General features: G+C 35.1%; 1 protein-coding gene across 1 annotated transcript in view; it reads right to left on the reverse strand.

Annotated features, from left to right (window-relative positions):
• Window positions 1-26,985, reverse strand: part of GTDC1 (glycosyltransferase like domain containing 1) — a 325,354-nt gene that overhangs the window by 74,781 nt on the left and 223,588 nt on the right. The window contains exon 5 of the mRNA XM_049773569.1: window positions 3,231-3,575. Coding sequence (XP_049629526.1) covers window positions 3,231-3,575 — 345 coding nt within the window. The remainder of the gene's footprint in view (window positions 1-3,230; window positions 3,576-26,985) is intronic.

The following is a 26,985-nucleotide window of genomic DNA, read 5'->3' on the forward strand; positions in this document are numbered from 1 at the left end:
CAGGCTCTAAGAACTCTGTTGCCCTCTCCAGTGTTGACTTTTTCTTTATCTTTGTTTACAGGGAAACAATCACCCCTGCATTCTCCTGTTCCAAATACCTCTCTGCAAAATATACAAGGCCACAGCAAACATGTAAGAAATCATAGAGTTCCTTTCAAGCTAGAAGACACCCTTTCAAGCTGTTGGTTTAAAGAACTCATAATGGAGACAAGCACAAGAATGGTAGGGGCTCAAATGAAGAGAACTGATTAAGAAACAAAATCCAGGACATTTCTAGTACAGACCATCGCTTCCTCGAGGATTCAATTCACACTGACTGGTCAATTCCATGATTTCTACGCAGGCGATCAGAGGTCTAAATAAATGTGTGCTTGTAACTGGGGATTTTGATAAATGCTGAACCGGAATCTTAATTTTCTAATTCATATTCACCAATTAAAAATAAACTGTATTTTTATGAGAAAATTTACATAAATCAGATGATAAAGCATCTACCACTAAAGGGTAGTAGTTCAGCTCACAACATTTGCATATATTCTTCTAAAGAAAATATAGGCATTTTCGATTTTCATTGAAGAGTCTTGCTGCGTTGGAACTCTAATGGGCTTAGAACAGTAAATTTTGAAGAAACTGATTGCTACCCCTGTAGCTAGTAAATGGTTGCCTAGACCCAGTGGCATTTGAAAAAAGTGTTTTATCATAAAATTATCCCAGCAGAGTCCATTCTGCAAGATAACATCATCATCATCATCATCAGTACTCCATGCAGGACCCAACAGCTCTGGCACAATATTGCCAGTCATTTATCTGTTGTCAGCACAGGTTACACACTGTAATCCTTGACTGCCTCGGAATTAGAATGTCTTTGATGTCCCCACAAGAGTTTTTTGCCCGAAGGCTTTACCAATGCTCGGTGGCTCAGTGTTTATTCCTCGTAATCTTCCTCTCATCTCCAGGCTAGCAGTGACAGATGGTTATGGGCACACAATAGTATTAAGAGTTTGATATTTTTTTTATGCTGTGCTCTCTGTACAACAAATAGCTATCAGACGCGGGCCAGAGAGCTGACATGGCTCGCTTAGGTAATGGCAAACAAACAGCTCGGGTTGATGCTTTCTGTCATTTCCCCTCCTAACCCTGCTTGTTTTCATTGTATACTCTCAAAGGTAAACTATATTAACCTTATAGACTGTTATTAAAAAGATATATCTATATGAGCATAAAGTGCTTTTCTTTTCTCTTTTTCTTACTCTTTTGATTATGAAAGTAATACTGCTGACATATTGAACAAATATCGAATGTCAACATAAATTTTTAGTGTGTGATAATATTCCCCTTCATATAGCTGTGTGTCAGGCGGGAACCCGCGGATGATGCATAGCAGTAAATAACCCAAACAAAATTAGTTCTCTTGTCAGCTTCTACCTTGTATGTCCCCAGGCATCAGTAAAATTGACTGCACGCTAGATTTTCAAAATTAGCCCTAATGTTAGCTATGTGTCTGGCAACCTCCAAGTTTCCAATGTTCTACTATATTACCCGTAAGGATGAATGTGTTACTTTTATATTTTGGCATTTACTCTTGCTGATGCGGCTTTTTTCCCTCTTCTCCAAATTAAAAATAATTTAGCTTTAACAATAAGAATGTGCACAAACATAATGTTGCATCTCTTTAAGCAACTAACTTTAGGCAATTAAATTAAATTAAAGCAAAAATATACAAAGGAAGAGAGGGAATTATTCAATTTAATATTGTTAATTTTATTAACATAGCTCTGTCTTATTTTGTGCAAAGTATTGGATAACATGGCTTGCTTGCCTGCTCTACCTCCTTATGTTTCAGTGTGCTGTTTTGCCATAGGAGTCTACAAATGATTTCATTTACCATTTTTATGATAATCCAGAAACAAACTTTTTGAGAACTGACTTCTTGCAAGAAATATTACTTCAGAGCCTGGTAAACATTAACTGACTACAAGGGAAGCTTTCCAGAAAGGAATAAATAATGACCACCATTTTACCTTGATACAGGCTAATTTCATCCATATTCATTGCATTTTAAAATAACATAAAAGAATAATGAGCCCATCACATTCTAAGGAAAACCTGATTTAAAAAAAATGCCCCACCCTTAAAAAGGGCAATGTTCAAAATTTGAAGTTAAATAGACACATATAAAAACATCTTCCTTATCAGCTTTCAAACCCAAAATTTTAGGTTTATACTTTTGGTGTCAGATGAAAATCCCTTTAGGTACCAGATGCTAAAGATCAACTAGGGGAGCTTCTGGAGTTCTAATGTGCTGGAAGTCAAATCCAGGCTTTGCCTGGCCGGTGTGATGTACTTATTACTTCACCTGCAAACAGTTGCTCTCAGAAATTCAGACCTAATGATCATTCCAGCATCTCTGCAATAAAGAGACCATAATCTGTGGGGGAAGTGAAGTCTAATCAGGCCACATGCAGATTAACTAACTGGGAGGAATAAAAACTAGATTAAAATGTTCATGTCTAATACCAGAAGATTATCAGGACATTTTACCTCTTTAAATCCTAATTTATAGGAGGCCGGGTTCAGTTTATGAGTTTCTGTTTGGTGCAATTATATGCTGTAGCTGGTTTTTTTCTGTTTAGAAAAGATTCTGCTGGAAAGTATTTTCCTAAGCCCAATATTGTCTCATGAGAGAGATGAAAAACATTTCAAATGTAATGATCTATTCTATATGATGACAAGTGAAATAAAAGTACCTTGTTGAAATTGGTGAAGCCAGCAAATATAAAAATGATTTTAATGGCAATAATGCTTCAGTAATGCATACATCAGAATTAATTTTATAATAGCAGTATGTACAAAAATATGGAATTCTAGTATTATATTTTGAAACTTCTTAGAAAAAGTTTTGTTTCCTAGACATGTCTAGCAAATGCTATTGAACAACTCACAGCAAATTATTATCTGTAATTTTAATTTTAGTAAAGGCCAAAAAGATTTGAGCAATCTAAAGAGATAACAAAGTCCTGAAATTCATATTTAATCTAAGTCCTGTACACAGGCAATTATATAAGACATTATGTAGTACCATCTTGCTCCAAAATAAAAATACCAAGAATACCTCCACTTTAAGGTCTTATTTTAGAGTTAGCAGGACAACAATTTATCAGGTTAATCATCAGAATCTATTTTCTATTGCCATTTCTATCACTGACTATGTAGCTGTATCTTAAACTTACCATCTGTGAGGCCAGACAATATGCAATGGTCTTTGCTGATCATCAACTCCAGCCAAAAGGTCATAGGGATTAAGAGTCAGATTTTGTTTATCTTCGCCAAGGTGAGAATTTGCATCACATGCTGAATCGCATGTTTTCAAGTTTGACTCTTGCATTACTGAGCTACTCAGATCTTCCTGTTGCGCAATATCACGAGATCCAGATTCTGAGATAAAATTCTTCAATACATTCTCAGAACTTCTCTGCTCTTGCTGTAAAGGAAGGGCCGTGGATGGAGTAACATTCACATTTCTATTAAGGCTGAGCATCTTCTGTAAATGGGCTGCTTTGTGCTTGGGCATGAATCTGTTACAAAAGGAAATACAATGTTATTGTTGTGTAAATAGTATTTCAAACATGTCCTTTACCTTTCTGTAAGGGTAGTTTGACGATGTTTAAAACTGATAAAAAAATACAGTGTAATAAAAAATACAGTGTAATAACAATTAGCAAAAAATGTAAGAGTAATCGCACTCAAGATAAAGTTAAAAAGTCTGACTTAGCATGTATCATCTCTGAATAGCTTCAAGAGAATTTTAGTGGCTATAAAATGTGTACCATACATACAAAAAAAAATAGATACAGCTCATGACATCTTCCTTCTCTCTTCTTTCTGAAGTTCTCTTTTGCATAGTAGTTACCATTACAAGCTGTGTTCATTTCAAGTCACATTTATTCAAAAGTCTACAAAAGTGCTCAAAACTTTTTTTGATTAATATGGTCCATTTCTGCTCACATAATTCTTAACTTCTGAGCCTCTGCATACAATTCTAAGAGTTAAATTAGTCTTTTATTAAATTGGCTTTGCTAATATTTGTTGAAATAGACTTTTAAACATTAATTAATTTTGGGAGGCAAGCATTTTGAACCATACCCAGCTGTGTTAAAGGATTACTCCTAGCTCTGCTCAGAGACCAGCTAACGTGTCAGGAATAAAATTCAGATTGGTTGTTTACCTGCTTTATCTCTCTAGATCCCTGAAATACATTTTTTGTTTGTTTGTTTGTTTTTGGGTCACACCCGGCAGTGCTCAGGGGTTGCTCCTGACTCTATGCTCAGAAATTGCTCCTGGTAAGCTCAGGGGACCATATGGGATGCCAGGATTTGAACCACCGACCTTCTGCATCCAAGGCAAATGCCTTACCTCCATGCTATCTCTCTGCCCTCCCCCCTGAAATGCATTTTTATGTTTTCTTTCTGTTTTTCTATTTTACTTTTTTTTTTGTAGTATCAGAATTTGAACCCAGAATCTCACACATGCAAGGTCAGTGCCCTACTACTGAGCTACATCCCTAGCCTTAAAGATTTTTATGCTTTAGAATGTCATTTCCACCCTAGTGCTTTGTAATACATAGCTCTATATCTGTTTTCTTACTGGTTCAAGCAGCTATAAAGGATGAAGTCAAGGAATTCACCAGCTGCAGGGAGCAAGTACTTCAGAATGGAGAAAGTGGAAAATGACATGAAATACCATCTACCTCATGGTGGAAAATAGTATATGAATAATGGGCATTCCAACTTTCAACACTGAAAACTAGAGATTAATTCTGAGTTGGGGATCAGTAAAGGTTTAAAGAAGGTTTTAATTGAAGAATTTTGAAAGGAAGAAAAAGAGGTGTTCTGGACTAAGGAAATACTGTGATCAAAGGAAAATGGTTCAGAAAAAACATGAGCCCTTCAGGGAATAATATTCAACTCAAAGAGGTTGGGGTCAGATTTTGGGATCTAAAGTCTATGGAGGTAGACTGAGTTAGACAACCTAGAGCTTTTCCCAGAGTCCCAGAGGCCCATTCAGAGACTTGGCCCCTTCCTTGAATTGCTGAGTACAAGAAATGGGGAACACACAGATTTAAGAGACACAGAAGGAGAAATAAGTATAGAATGAGAGCAATAAGGAACAGTTAGAAGAAAAGAAAGCATTTGAAGGTAATATGATACTACTAAAGAAAATTAAGAGTCCCAAAAGGATGTATATAAAAAAGAATTAAGAGACCTTAAAAATGTGTAAAACAGGGGCCGGGCGGTGGCGCTGGAGGTAAGGTGCCTGCCTTACCTGCGCTAGCCTAGGAGACGGACCGCGGTTCGATCCCCCGGCGTCCCATATGGTCCCCCAAGCCAGGAGCGACTTCTGAGCGCATAGCCAGGAGTAACCCCTGAGCGTTACCGGGTGTGGCCCAAAAACCAAAAAAAAAAAAAAATGTGTAAAACAGTGTAGAGGTATGAAAGTACCAGGAACAATAAGGAGAGCTTGGCTTTGTTCTGAAGTAAAGCACTGGCTGCTCTCTGAGCAGGGCCTATAAGGGTGCGGACAGAAAGCAGACAGCTGGTCTATGTTTGGGCCTAAAAGAGAAGCAGGCAGAAACAGAGCAGTAAGGAGAGAAGAAAAGGCAAGAGCTAATTTTATTTCTCATGTTCACAGGCTCTTATGGACACTTGCTAGGGAAGGGAAGAAATCCTAAAGGAATAGAAGTCTCCTAAGATGGAAGTGAAAAATAACCTAATATGACAATGCAAGATTTCCAGTGAAGTGGGAAGAATGCTAAATTTAAAAAAAAAATGAGAAAAATTAAAAGGGTAATCCAAGTTTTCATACAAAACCCAAGAAAAGAGAGAAAATTTGAAAATTAAGAAAGCAATTGTAGGTGGCAGGTATGGATTGTAATTGAAACTCCGAAACTTTTGGTGAGAATTTACTTGAAGTGATTTGAAGAGTTAGATATGGGGTTTCATAGGGAATCTGAGGGATCCGCACTCTGGAGAAGGGCAGAGGAAGTACTTTAGGTTTGAAAGCAAGGCCTTTAGTGAGCATCACTAAAGAACAGACTGAGAGAGGATCCATCGAGCTGGAAACAGGGTCTGTTTATAGAACTTTATGTACAATTTGGAATAAGTGTGCATGCCTGCCTGCCTAAGAGTGTAGAGAAATAAGCTTCTACACTGGTTGAGATAAATCAGCACAATATGTAAGAACCCATCTCTTAAATAATTAGAAGATACTTATGTATAAATAGGTAGAGCACAAAGGATGGTTTAAAACCAACTGTTTTTTTTTTTTACTTGAATCTTATTTATTTACCTATTCTTTTGGTTTGGGGCCTCACTTGGTTGTTTTGGGGGGCTACTTCTGGTTTAGTGCTTGAGAGTCATTACTGGTTATTTTCAGGCAACCAGATAATGACAGGGATTGAACCCATGTCTTCTACTTGCACATCATGTGCTTGGCCCATTGAGTTATATCTCCAACCTAATACTTATTTTCTTTATATTTTTTGATTTTGTGACCATACTCAGTGATGCTCAGAGATTACTTCTGGCTTTGCTCTCAGGAATTACTCCTTGAGGATTTGGGAAACCAATAGGATACACAGGGACCCATGAGTAAGATAACTACCCTTCCTGCTGTACTATTTCTCAAGCTCAATACTTAAATTTTTAATGGAAAGAAACCTGGATACATATAGTTTATAATTAAAACATCAGAACTCTAAAATTATTAAGGAAACAAACCATTTTCTTACTGTAACAAATTAAACATTGGGAAGAAATTCTAAGAAACTAAAAATCAAATTAGGGGCTGGAGCAATAGTATAAAAGGTAGGGCAATTGCCTTGCACACAGTCAACTCGATTTTGATCTCCAGCATCCCAGTTGGTCTCCTATGCCCGCCTAAGAGTGATTCCTGAGCTTAGAGCTAGAAGTAACCACTGAGGACTGCTGGATGTGGCACCAAAACAAATTAATATATATGTGTACATATATAACCATACTTTTTATTATCATTGATCACTACAAAAGATAAAAAATATTATAGGAACTTCTTCAACTGCTAAATAAATGGAGCAAATGGTTAGAGAAGGACCATCTGTACATATCTGGAAAATGCCAATAAAACAAGTGAGGAAATCTACTTGTTTATATCAGATAAAGCATATCAGGCAAGTTTTAAAAAGGGTCTTACCAAAATTATAAACTCAGTGCAAATGAGTCACAATGAAAACAAAAATAAAATCAAGGGGCACTGAAGCAACATATCTTTATTTTAAAAAAGTAGTATCTAACTCACTGAATCCATTCATATTAACCAGCATGTGAGCAAGATTACAAATTAAAAGAGAAAGGAAGGGCTGGAGTAATAGCACAGTAGGGTGAGTAGCATGTTTGCCTTGAACATGAAAAACCCAGAGTCAATCCCCAGCATCCCATATGGCCCCAAGAGCCTGCCAAGAGTAATTTCTGAGTGCAGAGGCAGGATAAAAGCTTAACCACTGCAGGTGTGGCCCAAAAATGAGAGAGAAGGAGAGAAAGAAAGAGAAAGAGAGAATGGATAAAAATGGTGAATTGGTAACTGACAAGGAATTTAGCTCTGTGCAAGGTACCGGGACTGCTTCTATTCAATACTTTTTGCTAAATGGTCCCAAGGATAAACAAAATCTCATTTTAGAAAAGGTTGTGAAGAATAATAAGAGTGGTGAGCAAGCACAAGGAAAGATGCAGAATATTAGAATGAAAAGTTACCAAAAATTTAGTCTAGTAACCTCATGAAATTAAAAAAATAAAATAAACTGTGTATACATTTATTTAATGTGTATATAACATATACACATAAAACATATAAAAACACTATTTAGATAGCCCTGAGTCGGTAAGTGAGCATGTGTTGCTTTGATCAAGACAACTTTCCCCCACTTTATTGGGTTGATTTTGTATAAGGAAGAGTAATTCCAACTCTATGTGGGATAGAACATGAGTGGGGCTTGGGAGATATCAAAAGGTTGGAGCATGTGCTTTGCATATGGGAGCTTGGGTTTGATCCCTGCTACTGCATGATCCCCAATGTATGGGCGAGGAGAAAATAAAGGGAACAAAATAAAATTCTGTGTGATTACTGATTTCATCAGTGTATATATTTGAAAATTAGAGAGTTCTTAGAAAAGCAATAATAATGATTAAAGCATTGGGAGAACTGATTTATGAGGACAGATTAAAGGAGCTAAATATGAATAGCCTGGTTAAGTGACAACTAGAGGGGTACATAATAGGAGTCTCTAAGGAATGAAAATAATTATTTAGCTTGGTACAAGGGGGTATAACTAGGAGTAATGAGATGAAATTAAGAATGGGAAAATTTAAGCTGAATTTCAAGAAAAACTCCCAGACGGTGTAATTTATTAGCTCATGGAATAAATTCCCTATGGAAATGCGATAGCCAGAAAAATCTAATAATAAAACTGGACAAAATACCAATACATAAATAATATTTCAGTACTTGAAAGAAGAGGTTATATTTTCTTATTTATAATAAATTGTCAAATTCTTCTTAAATAGTCTATTTGTATATAGTGATTTTATGTAACTCAGAGAAGTCCATAAGCAATTAACTAAATCTAAATGAAAATAGTTTGTTAGATGAGAGAGTTAAAATCATTTTAGGTTTTTTATAGTGTGCAATAGTAGGTTGAAATATGTGTATATATACACATACATATATATATTTAATGATTTGGTGTTAGCAAAGCTGGTATTAAAACAAATGGGAAAATATGTTAATACTTCTAAAAAAAACAAAATAAACATAACAATTCACATTTAGCATCATACACAGTCTATTCTGATTGCCCGTGTCATAAAACTCATATTTTCATAGACAAGTCTAATATAAATAATTTATTGCCATAATAGAAATCAAAAACTTTATTCTAGCTTTTCTAAATCTAGCTCTATGGTCAATTACTTCACATCAATACCAAGATCAAATAGGCATAATACTAACAAGCAGTTTGCTTAATAATAGTCACCACACTAATTAACCCATCCAGAACATTCTTAATCAGATGTTATTTGTAATGTACATTTAAGAGAAGCTTGGCAATAAGCCATCCTATGCTAAAAAAAAATACTACCTTACTGATAGGGTGAAACTTGCTTTTCTATAGAACTGGACAGAATGTTTTAACTGTCCTGGCAATAACTCAATGCAATGACTATGCAAATAGACACTTGTCTGAACACTTCCTTTCTCTTACTCAGTTCCAACTCTGGTGGAGGTGCTAATGAGAAGAGAAAAAGTCCTGAGGAAAAGAGTAAAAGAAAGAAAAGAGTTGAAGAAAAACAGTGAGTTGCCTTTTACAGCATATACTAGGTCTGCCACTTAATAATCCTTTAAATTAAAAAAAAAAGTTCTACTACCCACCTTACTCAGAAAATCATTTCCTATTTCCAAATCTCTCTGAAACTCTTCAGAACATATATTTACTTTTAGAAATATTCTGATTATAGCAATCATTTCCAGTCTGTGATTTTTCCAAGGGATCCCACCCCATTTTTTCTCCCAGCCAGTAGCCAAAGTTGAAATAGAAGAGGAACCTCTGGCTTCTTCTTTCACAAGCATTTTCTTCCTTCTCTGTCCCCCCAACATGGTTCTGGGGTGCTACTGTAAAGTTCATTATTGGATTGGACAGAGTTTAAAGACAGATGAAATAAAAACTTTCCAGATCTACATTTTATTGCTTATCCTCACATCTAAATACATAAGCCTAGAATTGGATCTATATGAATAACTGAATATCTTATTCACATAGATAAGTCAGATAATCAAACAAACAAAACCCCCTTAAGTTTGAGTGATGTGAAGGTGAATGGTAAGCAAAGGAAATGCTTCAGGCACTAATTTAACTTATATTGCTAAGGCTGAGAAACCAGAATCTAGGGGTTGGTAGATTTGTTGAGTAACATCTGCTCAGAGATCACTCCTGGAAGAGTTTGGGGCTAGGGAACATATATGATGCCAGGAAACAAACTGGGTTTTGCAGTATACAAGGAAAGCACATTACCCCCCTTGCACTATCTTTCAAGTATAAGAATCTAGCATATGTTTAGTTGACCAATAGGGTAGTAGTCAAAGAGAAGGCAGCAAAAGATGTAACATCAAGTCAATTTAGATATATATTCTGGGTCAGAAGATCCGTCTGAAATATATGACACAATGTTTTGACAACTAATAAATATATTTTTGAGAAATTTCAGTAAAGAGCACTTCATATTTGAAGTTCTACCTAGGGAAACTCCATAAAAAAAGAGAACACAATGCAGAGATTATCAGTAGTCTGTCTTTCCATCATAAGAACAATGGTGCAAATTATTTGGATATTAAGAGCACAAATTATCACTTAATTTTTTTTGAATCTGACAAAGAAAGAGAGCATCGGAACTGGAATAGGGTAATAGGAAGAACTGCTCATTAGGCATCTACCCCAGAGGTATCTGCCCTCCCAAACTCAAAAACATTATTGTGGAAAGATAAATGCATATCTCTGTTCAGTATGGCTCTAAGTACAATAGGCAGGACATGGAAACAACTCAAACATCCAACAACTTATGACTGCATAAAAACACTTGTTTATACATATACACCAATGAAATGCTAAAAAAAAAATTAAAAAAAAAAAAAGAAATGCTATGTTGCTACTAAAAAAAATAAGTTATTCAGTTTGTGGCAATTCAGAAAGAAATGAATGTAAAATAGCACTGGAGGCAGGAGAACAAGTACAGAATGATCTCAGTCATCTGCAGTATACAGAGAAAGAAATTAAGGTTATGGAAGATACCAATCAATAATAAACCTCAGATTCTAGAATATAGAACTTAAAGTTTCAGATTTAGGAATAAGGAGTTAGGAAGTAAAGAGAGTACTAGTAAATAACATGGGAACATAAGTAAAAGATCTTGCAGTTAGGGTAGTGAATGATCCACTGTGCACTGTGACACTGATAGTTAGAATTGATCTCTCTGGACAAGAAGTAAGTGCTGGAGACAGAGTGATAGCACAGTGGTAGGGCATTTGCCTTGCACGTGGCTGACCCAGGACAGACTTTGGTTTGATCCGGCATCCCATATGGTCCCCCAAGCCAGGAAAATTTCTGAGCGCGTAGCCAGGAGTAACCCCTGAGCATCACCGGGTGTGGCCAAATACAAAAAAAAGAACTTGGTGCTGAAAGAGGATAAAGTGATATGTATGTTACCCCATCATTAGAAATAGAGCAAATCAGAGTGTCCAAAAAGAAAGGGGGAAGGAGAGAGTGGGTGGGAGGGGAACTGGGGACATTGGGGGCAGACTCAACCATGAATAATTTTATGGTGGTTAAATAAAGTAATTATATAATGAAATAAAATAAAATAATAAAAAAAGGATCTTGAGCACATGAGTAATAAGGTAGATAACAGTAAACTCTACAACAATAACAGTTAACAAACAAATAGTGAGCGGGTTAATTAGGGAAAGAATGTTGAACTAGACATGACACAGGAATGTGGAAAAAGTCATAAGCTCATTGGTGGCAGAAGTGTGCACTAACTTTGCACATCAATCCCAGAAACCTGAACACCAGTGTACCTTCTTTAGCTAATAATAACATGATGGTTGTTTTTTTTTTTAAGAAATGAAGAAACACAAAAAGAGGGAATCAAAAGGAATCAGAGATCATTTTTTTCCAAAAACTGACTAGGAAGATAAGATATTTTAGCAATATAAAGGCCTTTGGTGATTTCTGACAAAAACTATTTCCAAACAATGTTTTGGAAATTAATGATAAAATTAACATTTTTAGAATTTAGTCAAATATGCAAATATCAATGATAATTAAAAATCATACCATCTCACATGTGTCTATGCATCACTTACATGAAGCAAATTATAAAGACCTACAAACTCTACAAGTAAAAGAATCATGATCAAGTATCCCCATGTGTATATTTTCATCCCATATTCCTTGTCACACTATCTTCACTAAACAAAGGAATCCTAAGCAAGGCAATCCATCAAAGCTTGGTCTACGACATTAAACAAAAAGACAGACTTCAATGTGGTGGTTGATGGATTCTTAACTAGGTGGCTATAGGCACAGACAGCACGTTTTTGTGAAGATGGTATCAATGAGAAACTATGGAAAGCACCTTATTAAAAACACAAATCACTGATGAGTCAGTCACAATTCACACAAGATGCTTTAAGGAGCTGTCATCCAGCATGACTATGGCTGGGTACAACACAGTACTTGGATGCTCAATGGTCAATGCTTGAATAAAATTTTCTCATCCTTGGTCAAAACTTTTAAAACCAATATGAGCCATATAGCTAGCTGTCTGTAAGAAGTTACTAGGTAGGGTGGCTTGCTTGGTCTACACAGCTCTGTTTTGTGACAAGCTAGGAAAATAGGAGCCACTGAAACTAGTTGCAGTTAAAAATGAATAAGCAAACCTTACTTATTTGCTGAGAATTGCATGCTAAGGTGGAAAGCCAACGTGTGGTTATCAGACTGTCCTCATTAGCTGTGTTGATCTCAGTGATGAAACATTTGATAAAGATAGTATCATCTCTTGAAGACACCAACGGGAGAAGTTTCAATTTCCTCTCCCACTGTAAAGGTCCACTGTTTTTTCTAATGTCTGTCCTTTAAGTATTTATTTATTTATTTATTTGAGCCTCACCTAGTACTACAGAAGGACTAGTTCTGGCTGTCAATGGAGGGCCTTGTGCTGCAAGGGATTAAACCTGGACCTTCTCCATGCAAAGGATGAGATCAGGCTATTGAACTGTTTCTCCAACTGATGTTTGCTCTTTAAACAGTTGAGTCATATGTCTGTCATAAGGAAAGACAGTTTGGTTCCCATGAGTTCATTCCAATTAAAAAGTTTTATTTTTTATTTTAATTAATTTTTCTATGGCTTGGGAATAACTGACAGCAAGGCTGTGAGGCTTAAACAACAAAGCTGCTAGGATTGCACTGGATGTACATGAGATTCTGGATAATTTGTTTATTTTGGATCATATCCAGCAATATTGTGCTCAGAAATAATTTATAGTTGAGCCTGGGGAACTACATGTGATGCCAGAGATCAAACATGGGCTGGCTGCATGCAAGGTCCAAGTACCTTATCCCCTACACTATTTCTCCAACTCAAGATTTTAACTCAAAACCATATGCTTGCAAGGCAGGCATCCTAAATTAGGGTTGCTTACACTTTTTCCAATTATGAACTGTACTACCCTAGAATTTTTTACCCCAGCTATATAAAATTAGTATCTAAGTCAAACATAAACTGGTAACAAATTTATTATATAACAAATATTTTATGACTACCATATTCAGTTATATGACTCCCAAGGGGTTACCTAACATCCACAGATTTAAGAAGGTAAGCACTAAGTTACTACAATGTTTCTCCAGAACCTTTCTTTTTATTTTTATTTCACATCACTCTGTGAAGAATCATTTTGGAAAAGCTAACACTTTCCAAATATCTTACTAATATTACATGCTTATGTGGCACTTTTTCCAGTACGTAAAACATAATCAGTAATATCTAACTTAAATAATTGTACCTTACTTCCCATTTCTGTCAAATAACATTAGATTATATACGTTGGTAATTTAACTGCTTCCTAATAGGAACAGTTTGACTTCTAAAATTTTATAAAATTCCTTTCTATGACATACTCCTATAATAAATAATAAAAAAACTTCTATGTTCTTTATGAGCAAATGAAAATAAGATGAGTTATCTTGAAAATGCTTATCACACCCAGAGCCAATCTTTGTGGACATAAATATTCTGACTTTTCATGTTCCTTGCCTCAAAGGAGTTCTTTAAGAATAAGAACTCTCTAGTTACACAAGGTTCATTATAGTAATGAGACAATTTAGCCAAATGGTAGGGTAATTTGCCAAGAGAAATCTTCAATTTTTTCTACCCCACTATAAGCATTCTCTACTCAATAGTGATCAACTTCCCATAATCTTTATTCTACTTTTGGTCTCTGTTCCCTACCCACCTTTCCATGTACTTCTTAAACCATTACTGAAACTAAACTCTACTTTGGCTCCAACACTAGATCATGCTCTGCTCTCTAGTGTCAGTCTTGTTGGAAACTAATTCTCACAATGTATTTAATTTCCTTTCACACTCAGTGCATTATGCCCTTCAAATGGGTCAGCACCTTAAAGAAACTAATGATCAGTGGCAAAATTTCAGATCCTCCAGTAAGAGAAAACCTTTTTCTCTTCTCCAGAGTAGGTGAAGAGAAATCTCATTAAAGTATGTAACACTGAAGAGAAATGCATTGCTATTTTTATGTATGTGAATTTACTCAGATTTTAATTTTTTCTGAAGCTTAGTTCCCTAGTCCTTAAAATGGGATGGTATCTGATTTTGAATATTTCCTAAGAAAAAGAGATAACATATGCCAGTCATGATGTATATAAAGAAGCAGAGCAAATTTAAACCAACTTCTCAAACCTTTGCTTCTTCAACACCCATATTTATAGTTATTCTTAAAGCAAGAACATATTTCTTAGTATTCACTGTGTCATTGTGTGGATCAGTCAAGAAATATTTATTTAACAAACATTTAAGCTCTTTCTATGCTCAAGTGGTTATGTTTATATTTACAAAGGTTTGTGTGTATATATGTGTGTGCATGCATATTAGTAACATTTCACACTTACTTATTGGCCTCTTAGACTGAAAATTATGTTATCACTTTTAAAATGTGTTTACTAATTCCATTGCTAAATTGATCTAACTTTTAAATGAAAACATAATAGTTTATTCATCTTCATTTCATTAATAACTCAGAAGCAGAAATTGAGAGACATTTGAATAGCTGGATTAGGTATTTTGCATGCAGGAGAAAGGGATATGATCCCTAATACTACAAGTTACTCCTGAGCACCATCAAGAGTAGCCTTCCAGGACTAAGTAATGAGCAGCCCCTGAGTATTATTTTGTATATCTCCCCCATCAAAAATGCTACAGAAGCAAAGCGTTACAAACTTCTGTAAATTCATATCACTTAATACATTATACAATATGAAAATTAAAGTGTTCAAAATATGGAACAAAAGTCATGATTTTCTGTTCTTGTAGTGTTTTCAATCCATGTGATGCCAGAGAATCAAACACAGGACTTAATTCATATAAGGCATGTGTTCTACCACTTACTCGATATCCTTCAACAAGAAGTATTATCTTTCAAGTGAGAGAGTAGTAGACATTTCACATGTATATAAACTCAGGAAGCTGCTTTGTAAAGATTTGTCATGTTACATTCTCACTGCTCTGTGAATCCCATGTCTTCTATAGCAACACTAAAATACTGACAGAAACTCTGAAAACATTGTTCTGTGGATGAAAATAGAGTGGGAGCAATGTATTAGTATACAGAAATAATCACGTCTTTTTCTCCAAACAAAACTCAGAAATCCCCTAATACCTTAGAACAGAGTTTTGAATGGGAGAGTTGCCTTTAGAGCATAAGATCATTGTATTGAAGTTACTGACTTTTGTTCTTTCAAAATTCATGTGCTATAGTGACTATATATGAAGTGAAATTAAGTCATAAGGATTAGGTCCTAATGCAATAGGACTCTGACCTTAAAAGAGAAGGAAGTGATCACTTTTATATCCTATCTTTTCCCTCAGCTTCCTGCCACTACCACATGTGAAGACACTGCCAGAAGGCAGCCATCTGCAAGCCAGGAAGACAGTTTTCTGTAGAACAGACCATCAGAGCATCCTGATCTTGAACTTTCAGCCTCTAGACTGTGAGAAAATAATTTCTCCTGTTTAAACCACCCCACCCAATCTATGATATTTTTTATGGCAGCCCAAGATTACTAATTTGACAATACAATTGTGGAGAAAAGACAAAGAGACAGATTAGATTTCCTGAATAGGATATCAGGAAAAGAATAAGCTAAAAGGTACTATATCTATATTGACAGTGACACAAAAAGATAATATGTAAGACGGGAGATCTGGCCATCAATACTGGTTTAAAATACAGTTGGGGGGGGGGTGAAGCAGTGGCGCAAGTGGTAAGGCATCTGCCTTGCCAAGGTTCAATCCCCCAGCGCCCCATATGGTCCTCCAAGCCAGAAGCGATTTCTGAGTACATAGCCAGGAGTAACTCCTGAGAGTCACCAGGTGTGGCCCAAAACAAACAAATAAACAACAAAAAAAATACAGTTTGGGCAAGTAGAGAAAAAAAATAGGAGTAAACCCTGAGTACTGCCGGATGTGTCTCCCAAACTAAATAAAATTCAGGGCTCTGTGAGTTATTAAATGGCATTGGGATAAAGTATGTTACAAAGTATAATTTTGCACATCAGTTAAATTAATAACTGGCAAAAACTAATAAAACTAACTCCCAGACTCAGTGAGAACTATGGTGGTACCCTTGGAGAAATAAGTTATAGGAGAAAGGAATAGAGGGTCTTTTTAATGACAGGGTAGCTCAGGAACTCTGTTGGTAGAATGGTGACAACCTTACATATATAATGGTATATGGTGAACTAACCTCCTAAAACTCATTAATATTGTAAATAAATGATAAATTATTAAAAGAGAAAATGCTAACTCCATATTGCTTAGCACATAGTAGAAGCTCTATAGCTGCTGTCTTTTAAAAAATATTCATGATCAAAGTGAAGGTTATTTCTATTATGTTATTATCGTTAATAGAGATTCAGAATTATAAAATGTCTAATTAATTCCAATGGCTCCTTCAAAGTTAATCCCATTTTACAAATAGAAACTCATCTTTTTAAAGATATATTTTTCTTGTCACTCTTACAAATTACAATTTAGCATTCATTTATGGCAAGCATTTTCATGTGCTATTTTATTTTTATTTGTATACCAATCAAAAACTTTTACTCATGCCTAAAGGCACATTAATTACAAAAATGACCAATGCTATAAATCAAACAAATATATCTCTCCTTTTCTATTATTTGTTTCCTATGGTGCTTTCTTATACCTTTCACTTTCCCTTGTCTTTCATTTTCTTTACTTTTCTGAGATGGTCCATCTATTCTTAAAAGCTGCATAAGCCAGAAAAGTAAAACCAGGAAATTTGAAACATCAGTTTCCAGGTCTCTGAAGCATGAACAGATGGGCATCAAAAATCCAGTCTTATTTTTTTTCCTTTTTCATTTGCCTACCCACAACCTGAATAAATCAAAATTACCAGCAAATCCAACTTCCATCACAATCTTTCTTTCCCCTCCCACATTAAATGCTACAGTACAAAGTATTGATTTACTTCATTCTGATTCTATTGCTGTCTAATTTTTTTTTTGTTTTTTTTTTGTTTTTTTTTTTTTGGTTTTTGGGCCACACCCTGTGACGCTCAGGGCCGGGCGGTGGCGCTGGAGGTAAGGTGCCTGCCTTGCCTGCGCTAGCCTAGGACGGACCGCGGTTCGATCCCCCGGCGCACCATATGCTGTCTAATTTTTAAACCACAGAAACCAACCATATTCCAAACTAATTTCAAAAGACACATTGAAAATGTTTTACATTTGAATAAAACCTTGTATTGTACAAAGTAAGAATATAAACACTTCAAGTTTTCTATACTTCTGAGTATTTTTAATGTTGTAGAATGAAGAGTAAACATAGATCAGAAAAAGTTGACTATAACAAAAACTAGAACAAATTCAGAGTAAAATACAAATCCAAAGTGAATAGCTTTTCTATATAAAATAAACTCAATCCTTTCAAGAATCTCCTTAAGCAATGTAACCAGGCACTGCACTCACTTTTAGCCCCCCATTTCCCACCTCAACTATGGAATGAGGCTTCGTCACTGTAATAGGGCTGGAGTATTAGGGTTTAGTTAGGATTAACATCTAAAAGTATGGCTATCATTGGTGATACCTTTCTCAAACCCTCTCAGACTAAGCTCCAACACAGAGAATATCTCTTCAAGAGACATAGGAGTCTTTTCCTAAAAAAAGAACTGCATGGATGTAATGACATAATTTGTGGGATGCCACAGTGCAATAAGAGAAGCCCTATTTGCTTATCCTATATGAAAGGTCACCAATCATTAAGTACTGTTTCTAAAGATGCCCTGGAATACCTGAACAGAGGAGGTATCACTATTGAGGAAATTAAATGATAATCAAAAGTTTTTCCCAAAAACCCAGGCCCAGATGGATACACTAGTGAATTCTTTCAAGCCTTTAAAGAGGATCTACTATCAATTCTTTTTAGGTTCTTTCAGGAAATTGAAGAAACAAATACAACTCATAATATAAGTGAATGAAGAAAACATCATCAAAATACCAAATGTAGACAGAGAAATCACAATGAAAAAAAGAGAAAGTCAACTATAGGCCGATATTCTTGATGAACATAGATGCATAGACCCTTAACAAAATACTAGCAAATAGATTACAACAAAGCATCAAAAAAGTCATAAATCATGACTAAGTAGTATTCATTCCATGGATGCAAAGATGCTTTAATTTATGCAACTCAATCAACACAATAAGTTATATCAATAAAAAAATCATATAATCTTATCAATAGATACAGAGAAAGTATTTGATAAGACCCATTCATGACAAAAACTATCAGCAAAATGGTAATCAAAGAAAGTTTTCTCAATATAGTCAAAGTCATTTACTATGAGCCCACAGAAATATCATGCTCAATGGGTAAAAATAAAGTTCTTCCCCTGAATATCAGGCACAAGACATTTCTATTTAAAAGAGTACTGAAAATATTTGCCATAGCAATTAGGCAAGAAAAAGACATCAAGGGCATCCAGGTAGGAAGGGAGTAAGTTAAGCTCTCATGATTTGCTAATGATATGATACTAGATTTAGAAAATCCTAAAGACTCCATAGTCTTCTAGAAACAATATTACCATAAAGTAAAATATTTACTCGGGCTACAAAATTAGCATGCAAAAGTTTATGCTTCCTATATACAAATAAGAGAAGAGACATTTAAAAAAATCCCATTCATAATTGTGCCTCAAAAAACAAATACCTTGAAATAAATTTAACTAAAGAGGTAAAAGATCTATACAATGTATGAAAGATAATATAGAAAGAGAGAGAGGGTGGGAAAGAGAGAAAGAGAGAGAGAATGAGAGAGAAAAAAACTGCCAAAAAGCCAGGATGTGGGGCCAAAGAGGTGGTGCAAGTGGTAGGGTGTTTGCCTTACACGTGCTAACCTAGAACAGACTAAGATCCCCCCAGTGTCCCATATGGTCAAGCCTGGAGCAATTTCTTAGCACATAGTCGAGTAACCCCTGAGTGTCACTGGGTGTGGCAGAAAAAGCAAAAATAAATAAATAAATAAAATAAAACCCAGGATGTTGGGGTGATGGGGGATATTGATAGCAGAAAATGATCCCTTGTGAATGTTGGGTGTTTGAACATTATATGCTCAAAACCCGACTATTGACAACTTTGTAACCTTGTATCTCATGTTGATTAAAAATATTTTTAAATAAGAAAAGCATCTAATTAAAAATATCACAAGGATAAAAAAAAAGAAGAAAAAAATGAAGAAACAGAAGAAAATTAGATTCATATAAAGTATTCTATTGACTAAAATGAGCTGAAGTAAGAAAATTATGGTTGCAAAAATAAAAGAAGAAATATAACAAATTTTTGTACTGAACTCAATCAGCATCTAATGAAAAGAAGAAATAGCTAATACATATAGAATTACAGAATTCTCAAACATTTTGGTAAAAAAAAGTGATGTGATACGTCTTGAGAACCAACAGGGGAAACATGCTAAAACATCATAAATAAATCAGAATCACACTTCTCAACAGAAAGTTTATAAAAAAAACCTACCCATATTATGTTTAAAAAGTAGAAAGCAATGGAATATTACCTAAAATTTCAAAGGGAAATAATTATTAATAAGAGCTCAAATTTAAAAAATATTAGGCAGAATAAAGTCATGTTTAGACATTCAAACTTTTTTTTTCAATTGGGGGCCACATCAAGTGGTGCTCAGGGCTTATTCTGGCTCTGCACTCAGAAATCATTCCTGGCTGTGCTCAGTGAACTATATGGGGTACTGGGGATTGAATCTTGTTGGGAAGAGCTAAAGATCCAACAAAAGACAATGAATAAAGCTTTGAACCTAAGGTTTATCTATCCTTGAAGCAATTGGACCACTGAGATAATAAACCAATAGGCAATCAATATTCTCAAACTCAAGTCTCTGTTGTCAAAGAGTGTAACAAGCAAAGTCATTTTAACACATGGCTGAACTTTTTCTAAACTTCTTAAAATGATAATATGTGGATAGTTTAAAGATTAGAATGATTTATGGTCAGTTTTCAGGACAAGACGAACATTATTCTAAATTTTTTAAAAATGTTTTATCTTGAAATATCTTTTTTTGAATATTGGATTTAGAATTATGAAAAATGTTTTCGTGAAAACATCTATTTATATCCCACTCTGAATTAAAGGATATAAAAACTTTTTTTAATATAAATATAAGTTGCGACCTGGAAGGTGGCGCTAGAGCGCGTATAGCCAGGAGTAACCCCTGAGTGTCAAACGGGTATGGCCCAAAACCCAAAAAAATATATATATATAAATATAAGTTGCATACATTTGCCATATAGTAAATGCCCAACAAAAAGTAGTTATTCAGTGAAGATCTCATACAAAATTGACTTACAAACTTAAAACAATTATTTTATAACTTAATCTATTGGCATGAGCTACTTTCAAGTGTTATACATAACACCTGACTTATTTATAAGTTTATATATTTATATATATAAAACACTTCAATAACATATGCCATGGCAAAGCTGAATTCAAGGATGTCAAAAGTCAGATTATTACTGAAGTGCACATTAATAGTTAGCAACTGTCCAGATAGTCCTGCAGTAAACTTCCAAAGGACATTTAAAGTCAATCCTACGTTGACGTTATTCCAACAGAGAATTACAGATACAAACCAATGTGTACCAAGAATTCTGTGACAATATTATCCTAGGTAAGCCAGAAATAACATTATAATTGTATAGATTTTCAGTTAAAACAAATCTTATTTTAATATCATTATTGTAAGTAAAGGAGCACAATCAAAGCTATTGCTTTTTAGGTTTACCAGAGTAGATGCTCAGTATGTTGAATACTTGATGAATGAATAGATGCTTTGGATTAAAGAGGTGGGAAGGGTAATGCATATACCATTTTATGTTTTTCTGGATCCTGATTATTTCCTTATATTGATGCATAATTTAGGAGTTGGAGTATGTATTATTTAGGTGTTTTGCAATATAAGGTGTTGAAGAAAGTCAGGTTGATTGAAGGGCAATTATTTCTTGATGGAAGAATATAAAAAGTATAAACAACTCAGCTATGCTAAAGCAAACTCAGCTCTTCATTCCTGATCTACAATGCAAATAATAAACAAAATAAAGTTTCATTAAAGAGTGACTGTCACATCAACAGAAAAGAGAATGAAGACCTGCTATGCAGTATTATTAGGTATAGTGGATTTGTTGACACCAAGATCAACAAAATACTTCTTGAAGGACTACACACTGTGACTCCAAAATAGCTTTGCAATAAAGAATACCCCTTTGATATATATTTTTTCACTTTATTGTAATGGTGTTACATCCTCAGAAGAAATTATTTTAAATTTATTGATAGCAGAGTTATGATTAAGAAAAATAAAGCACTAATCAGAAAACATGTATGATAACTGATAATTCAGTAGAAACTGAAAAGTAGAAAGTTTCTATTCCATTTTTCTCTTTAAGACAAGGTAACTTTATGTCATACAATGTGGAATGGGTCTTTGGGATTTCAGTCAAGATTCTAGTACCCACATTAACCATCACAAATGCTAAACAGAAGAGCTAAATCACATCAACAAAATGTGTGAAAGCTGGAAATCTTAGCCTTGGAACCTTTATGGTAGCACTCTCTAATAGTCTCTGAGAGGATGACATCAGAGCATAGATGTGCTCCAGAAGCAACACTAATAGATGTTTCAGGTATTTGCCAAAGATGAAGCTTTCTCTCTCCTCTCCAAGCTGTATGTTTGCAAATTAGTTGAAAATCAAATTTCTGACAAGTAACATTTAAAGATATTTCAGGTATTTTTCAGAAATGAAGCTTTCTCTCTCCTTCTCCAAGCTGGATGTTTGCAAATACACTGTAAATCATATTTTTTGTTTCCTGCTACTCCTAGATCAGAGTTAAGGCATGTTCTTAGGTGAAGCTATGGCACATTTCATAAAAGATGGGGCATAGATCCTAATAGTCTTTTTATTTTATTTTAATGTTTATTTAGGCACCATGATTACAAACACGTTTGTAATTGGATTTCAGTTATAAAAAAAATACCCCCTTCATCAGTGCAACCTTCCCATAAACAATGCCTCCCCCCATTTCCCTCATTCCCCTACTCCCTGCCTGTATTCAACACAGGCATTCTATTTTCTCACTCACTACTATTGTCATAATAGTTGGCAGTGTAGTTATTTCTCTGCTAACTGAACCACCTCTCTTTGTGGTACGCTTCATATCAAGCACTGGTCCTTCCAGACTCATCTCTATTGTCTCTGGGTATTATTACAATAATGTCTTTTATTTTTTTTTAAATCCCACAAATTAGTGATATTATTCTGTGTCTATCTCTCTTCCTCTCACTTATTTCACTCAGCATAATAGTTTCCATGTCTATCCATGTCTAGGAAAATTTCAAGACTTCATTTTACTGGTGTCTGCTTATTATTCCATTGTGTAGATATACCACAGTTATTTTAGTCACTCATCTGTTGTCAAGCATCTGGGTTTTTTCCAGATTCTGGCTATCGTAAATAGCACTGTAATGACTGTAGGTGTGCAGAAGGCATTTTTGTATTGTGTTTTTGTGTTCCTAAGGTATATCACTAGGATTGATATAGATGGATCATAAGGGAGCTCAATTTCCAGTTTCTTGAAGAATCTCCATACTGTTTTCCATAAAAGCTGGACAGGATGATATTCTAACAAGCAGTGAATGAGATTTCCTTTCTCCCAATATCCCTCCCAGCACTGATTGTTCTTGTTCTTTGTGATGTGTGCCAGTCTTTGTGGTGTGAGATGGTACCTCACTGTTGTTTGATTTGCATCTCCCTGATGATTAATGGTGTGGAGCATTTTTTCATGTGCCTTTTGGTCATCTGTTTTTCTTCTTTGAGGAAGTGTGTTCATTTCTTCTCCCCATTTTTTGATGGGGTTAGATGTTTTAATAATGTTTAAGATGTTTCTTCTAAGAAACATTTCTTGTCCCCATTTTTTGATGGGGTCAAAAGTTTTAACATTTTTAAGATGTTTCTTGTTAAGTTCTGTCAGTACCTTGTATATCTTAGATATAAACCCTTATCTGATGGGTATTGTATGAATAGTTTCTCCCAATCTATAGGTAACTTTCGGATTGTAGTCACTACTTCCTTTGAAATGCAGGAGCTTCTCAGCTTAATATAGTCCCATTTATTTATCTCTGCTTTCACTTGTTTGGACAGTGATGTTTCCTCCTTGAAGATGCCTTTAATGTCAATGTCATGGAGTGTTTTACCTACATGTTCATTTATTTACCTTAGGGTTCCAGGACTGATATCAAGGTCTTTAATCAATTTAGATTTGACCTTTTTGCATGGTGTTAGATGAAGGTCAGATTTCGAGTTTTTGCATGTGGCTGACAAGTTATCCTAGCTCCACTTGTTGAAGAGGCTTTCCTTCTTCCAATTTGCGTTTCTTGCCCCTTTATCAAATATTAGTTGATTGTATGTCTGGGGAATTGTAGTACAATTTAAAGCTGGGGAAAGTGATGCCTCATAACTTCTTTTTCCTAAGAGTTACTTTAGCTATTCATGGGTATTTATTGTTCCAAATAAATTTCAGGAGTGTTTGATCCATTTCTTTGAAGAATGTCATGGGTATCGTTAGAGGGATTGCACTGAATCTGTACAATGCTTTGGGGAATACTGTCATTTTAATGATGTTAATCCTCCCAATCCATGAACAAGGTATATGTCTCCATTTCTGTGTGTCCTCTTTTATTTCTTGAAGCAGTGTTTTGTAGTTTTCTTTGTATAAGTCATTCATCTCTTTAGTTGATTCCAAGGAATCTGAGATTCTGTGGCACTAATGTGAATGAGATATTTTTAAATGTCCATTTCTTCTCTATCATTATTTGGTAGAAGGCCATTAATTTTTGCATGTTAATTTTATCTTAATGGTCTTTACAGGTTAACTTAAAATTTCTAAGGTATGAGGCCAAGAGAAGTTGTCCCCATGATATGGCAAGGAGGAAGTAATGCAATGGAAGCAGACCCTATTTTTAATAGTTTCAAGAAAAATATATTGGATAATTTTCTCTCTATGGTCGTAGTGGAGAACACCATTTAAAAAGGCTGCCTTCAGAGCAGGGGCTATATATCTGTATGAAGCTGAAAAAAATGGTAGTGGATGGCATCCAGAGAGAATTGTTTTCCTGATAGAGAATATTTTTGTGTGAGTTTTCCAAAGCAATGGCCAAAGAACATAACTGTGCCATCCATAAGGCTGGTATCTGATTATTGCCTAAGTGGTATCTGGCATGGCAGAGAGATGTTCCAACCAGTCTTCTTTTCCTCCAGTTGCTGTTCCCAATTCACACTCTGTGGTGGGAGCTTGAAGAGAAGCATAGGAAGCTTGAAAGGATATGTGTTTAAGTGATTTGTTAAGTCTCTTGAATTCCCTGGCTATAATGATTTCAAATTCTAATGCTGAGAAGAATCCCTACAAATGCTAAGTAGAATGAGACACTCTTTGTAATACACACTTTAGAGTGAAAACTGATGCAGGGAACTCACTTTAAAAGGACCGGAGAAGAGGAGGAAATTCATGAGTGGATGAGCTTCATGACATTGTCTTTTTTTCCCTGTAGATGACAATTTTAGCAGATAATATGGCTGCCTGACCTGTACTTAATTTCTTCTGGAGATGTTAGCATTTCTCTATTTCTTCTTCCTATGTTATGATTCAGGAGTAGGAAAGTGCTTTGGAAAGCATGGCACTAAACATAGAAATCATAAAAGAACAAATAGACACATCTTGAGTAAAAATATGCTAGTACAGCAAAAGCCTCATAACTACACAGAATGGGAACATGCAAAAGTGAAAGGAATATTTGAAACTTATACATCAGATGGTGAGTAAGATTAGCAAACCCTTAGAAATTAGAGGGAAGCTGCCAAGCAGTTCCAGGTCCAACATCTCATAGCCTAGTAGCTGTGTAACTTCAGGTGATTTACTTTTAACATCTTTGGGCTTGAATTTCCTCATTTAGAATGGGGAATTAATACCATTAAATAATCTAATTTATGTAAAGCCTTTAACAGTTCCTGGCAAAAAGAATATACTCAAAGAAACGTTAGCTTTATATCCTTATCACCATCATAAAAACTCCAAATGGTAAGTAATGGGTAGTAAAAATTAATTTATAAGCATTCTTTCTTTTTCTTCTTTTTGGGTCTGCATTGCCATATTTTTTCCATAATGAGCATGTGTTACTTTGGTAGAGAAAATACACAATCTATTTCAATTAAACTATGGGAATAAAAGCACTTGTGAATCTTTGCTAACTTTACAAAGTAGAAAACGGCAGCTGCATGCTTCTTACTTGGGCTATTGCTGATCATCCTGTTTAGTTTGTTATATTTGTAATGTCTCTCAGAGTTACTGAATAGGCAAAATGGTTCTCTTCCAATATTGGTAAGAGCCATCTGGTCACTCATTGATAGAAATAAATGTCTAAGCACAAATTATGTTTTCACCAATCAGTATATATATACACACAAAACATGCAAAAGGCATAAAACTTGAGAAACATTCACAGGAATAGAATAAAAAGTTTTGGATCACAGTTTTAGGCCATGTTATGATACTTTACATGTCATACTTTACATGTACATCTTATCACTTCATTTACTCAAATAAAAAAACAATTCCTCAGACTCAGTTTTCTTTACTAGCATCATCATCATTCATTCTGGGCACAATTTTTATAAAAATAAGGCAAAGGGAAAGATAGTGTCATTGTCAGATGAACCAAAATCACACAAAAGGTCCTGGCTTTGGGGTTCAGACACAAGGAAATATCTGGATGTGTGTGTCTCATTCATTATTTGAAATGGCAGTGCTCTACAAACAAGTCCAATGTACATGAAAAGAATGTATAAGGTAAAGGGTGGGGGGGTTCGGCTTTTAAACGACATTCCTAAGTACACATTTGCCTCTAAACTTTAAAGCAATTTGGAACTGCATTTGGATAGAGTTATAGCATTGCTTTAAACACACACGGACACCCAGACACACATACACCATGGAGGTAATCCAGTTACTCCTGCAACACAGATGTGCCCAAGAATGCTCAAGTGATTAAGATAGGGCTTTAAAGTGAGCTAATTAGAAACATCTCTCTTTCTCTGATCAACACAGATAGAAGCTCGGAGTTCCGATTGGTTGTAATTCAAATTTAGGTTTCAAATTGAAGATGCATGGATATCTTATGGGCCTGTTCTTGCAGAACCATGATGGACCTAGAGCCTTCCGTTTCTAATCTCCTGAAATTTAGTTCATTGGTTTCAAAAAGAGAACTTTGCTCACCTGATGCCATTAAATTGAGATTATCATAAATATCACTTATCCTTTCTCGGAAGGAAGAGTAACAAAAACCTTGCATCTAATATTATAGAAACTACCTTAGTAGAAAGAAATCACTGCCATTATAACAAAAACCACACCACTCTGCTCTGATTATTGACTCAGTCTTTTCTAAAAGGCTAGAGGACAAGAAGACGATAAAACAAAATAACATAGAGAAAAATCCTTCAGTATAAACC

The sequence above is a fragment of the Suncus etruscus genome, chromosome 5, assembly GCF_024139225.1.
Source record: "Suncus etruscus isolate mSunEtr1 chromosome 5, mSunEtr1.pri.cur, whole genome shotgun sequence".
Lineage (NCBI taxonomy): Eukaryota > Metazoa > Chordata > Mammalia > Eulipotyphla > Soricidae > Suncus > Suncus etruscus.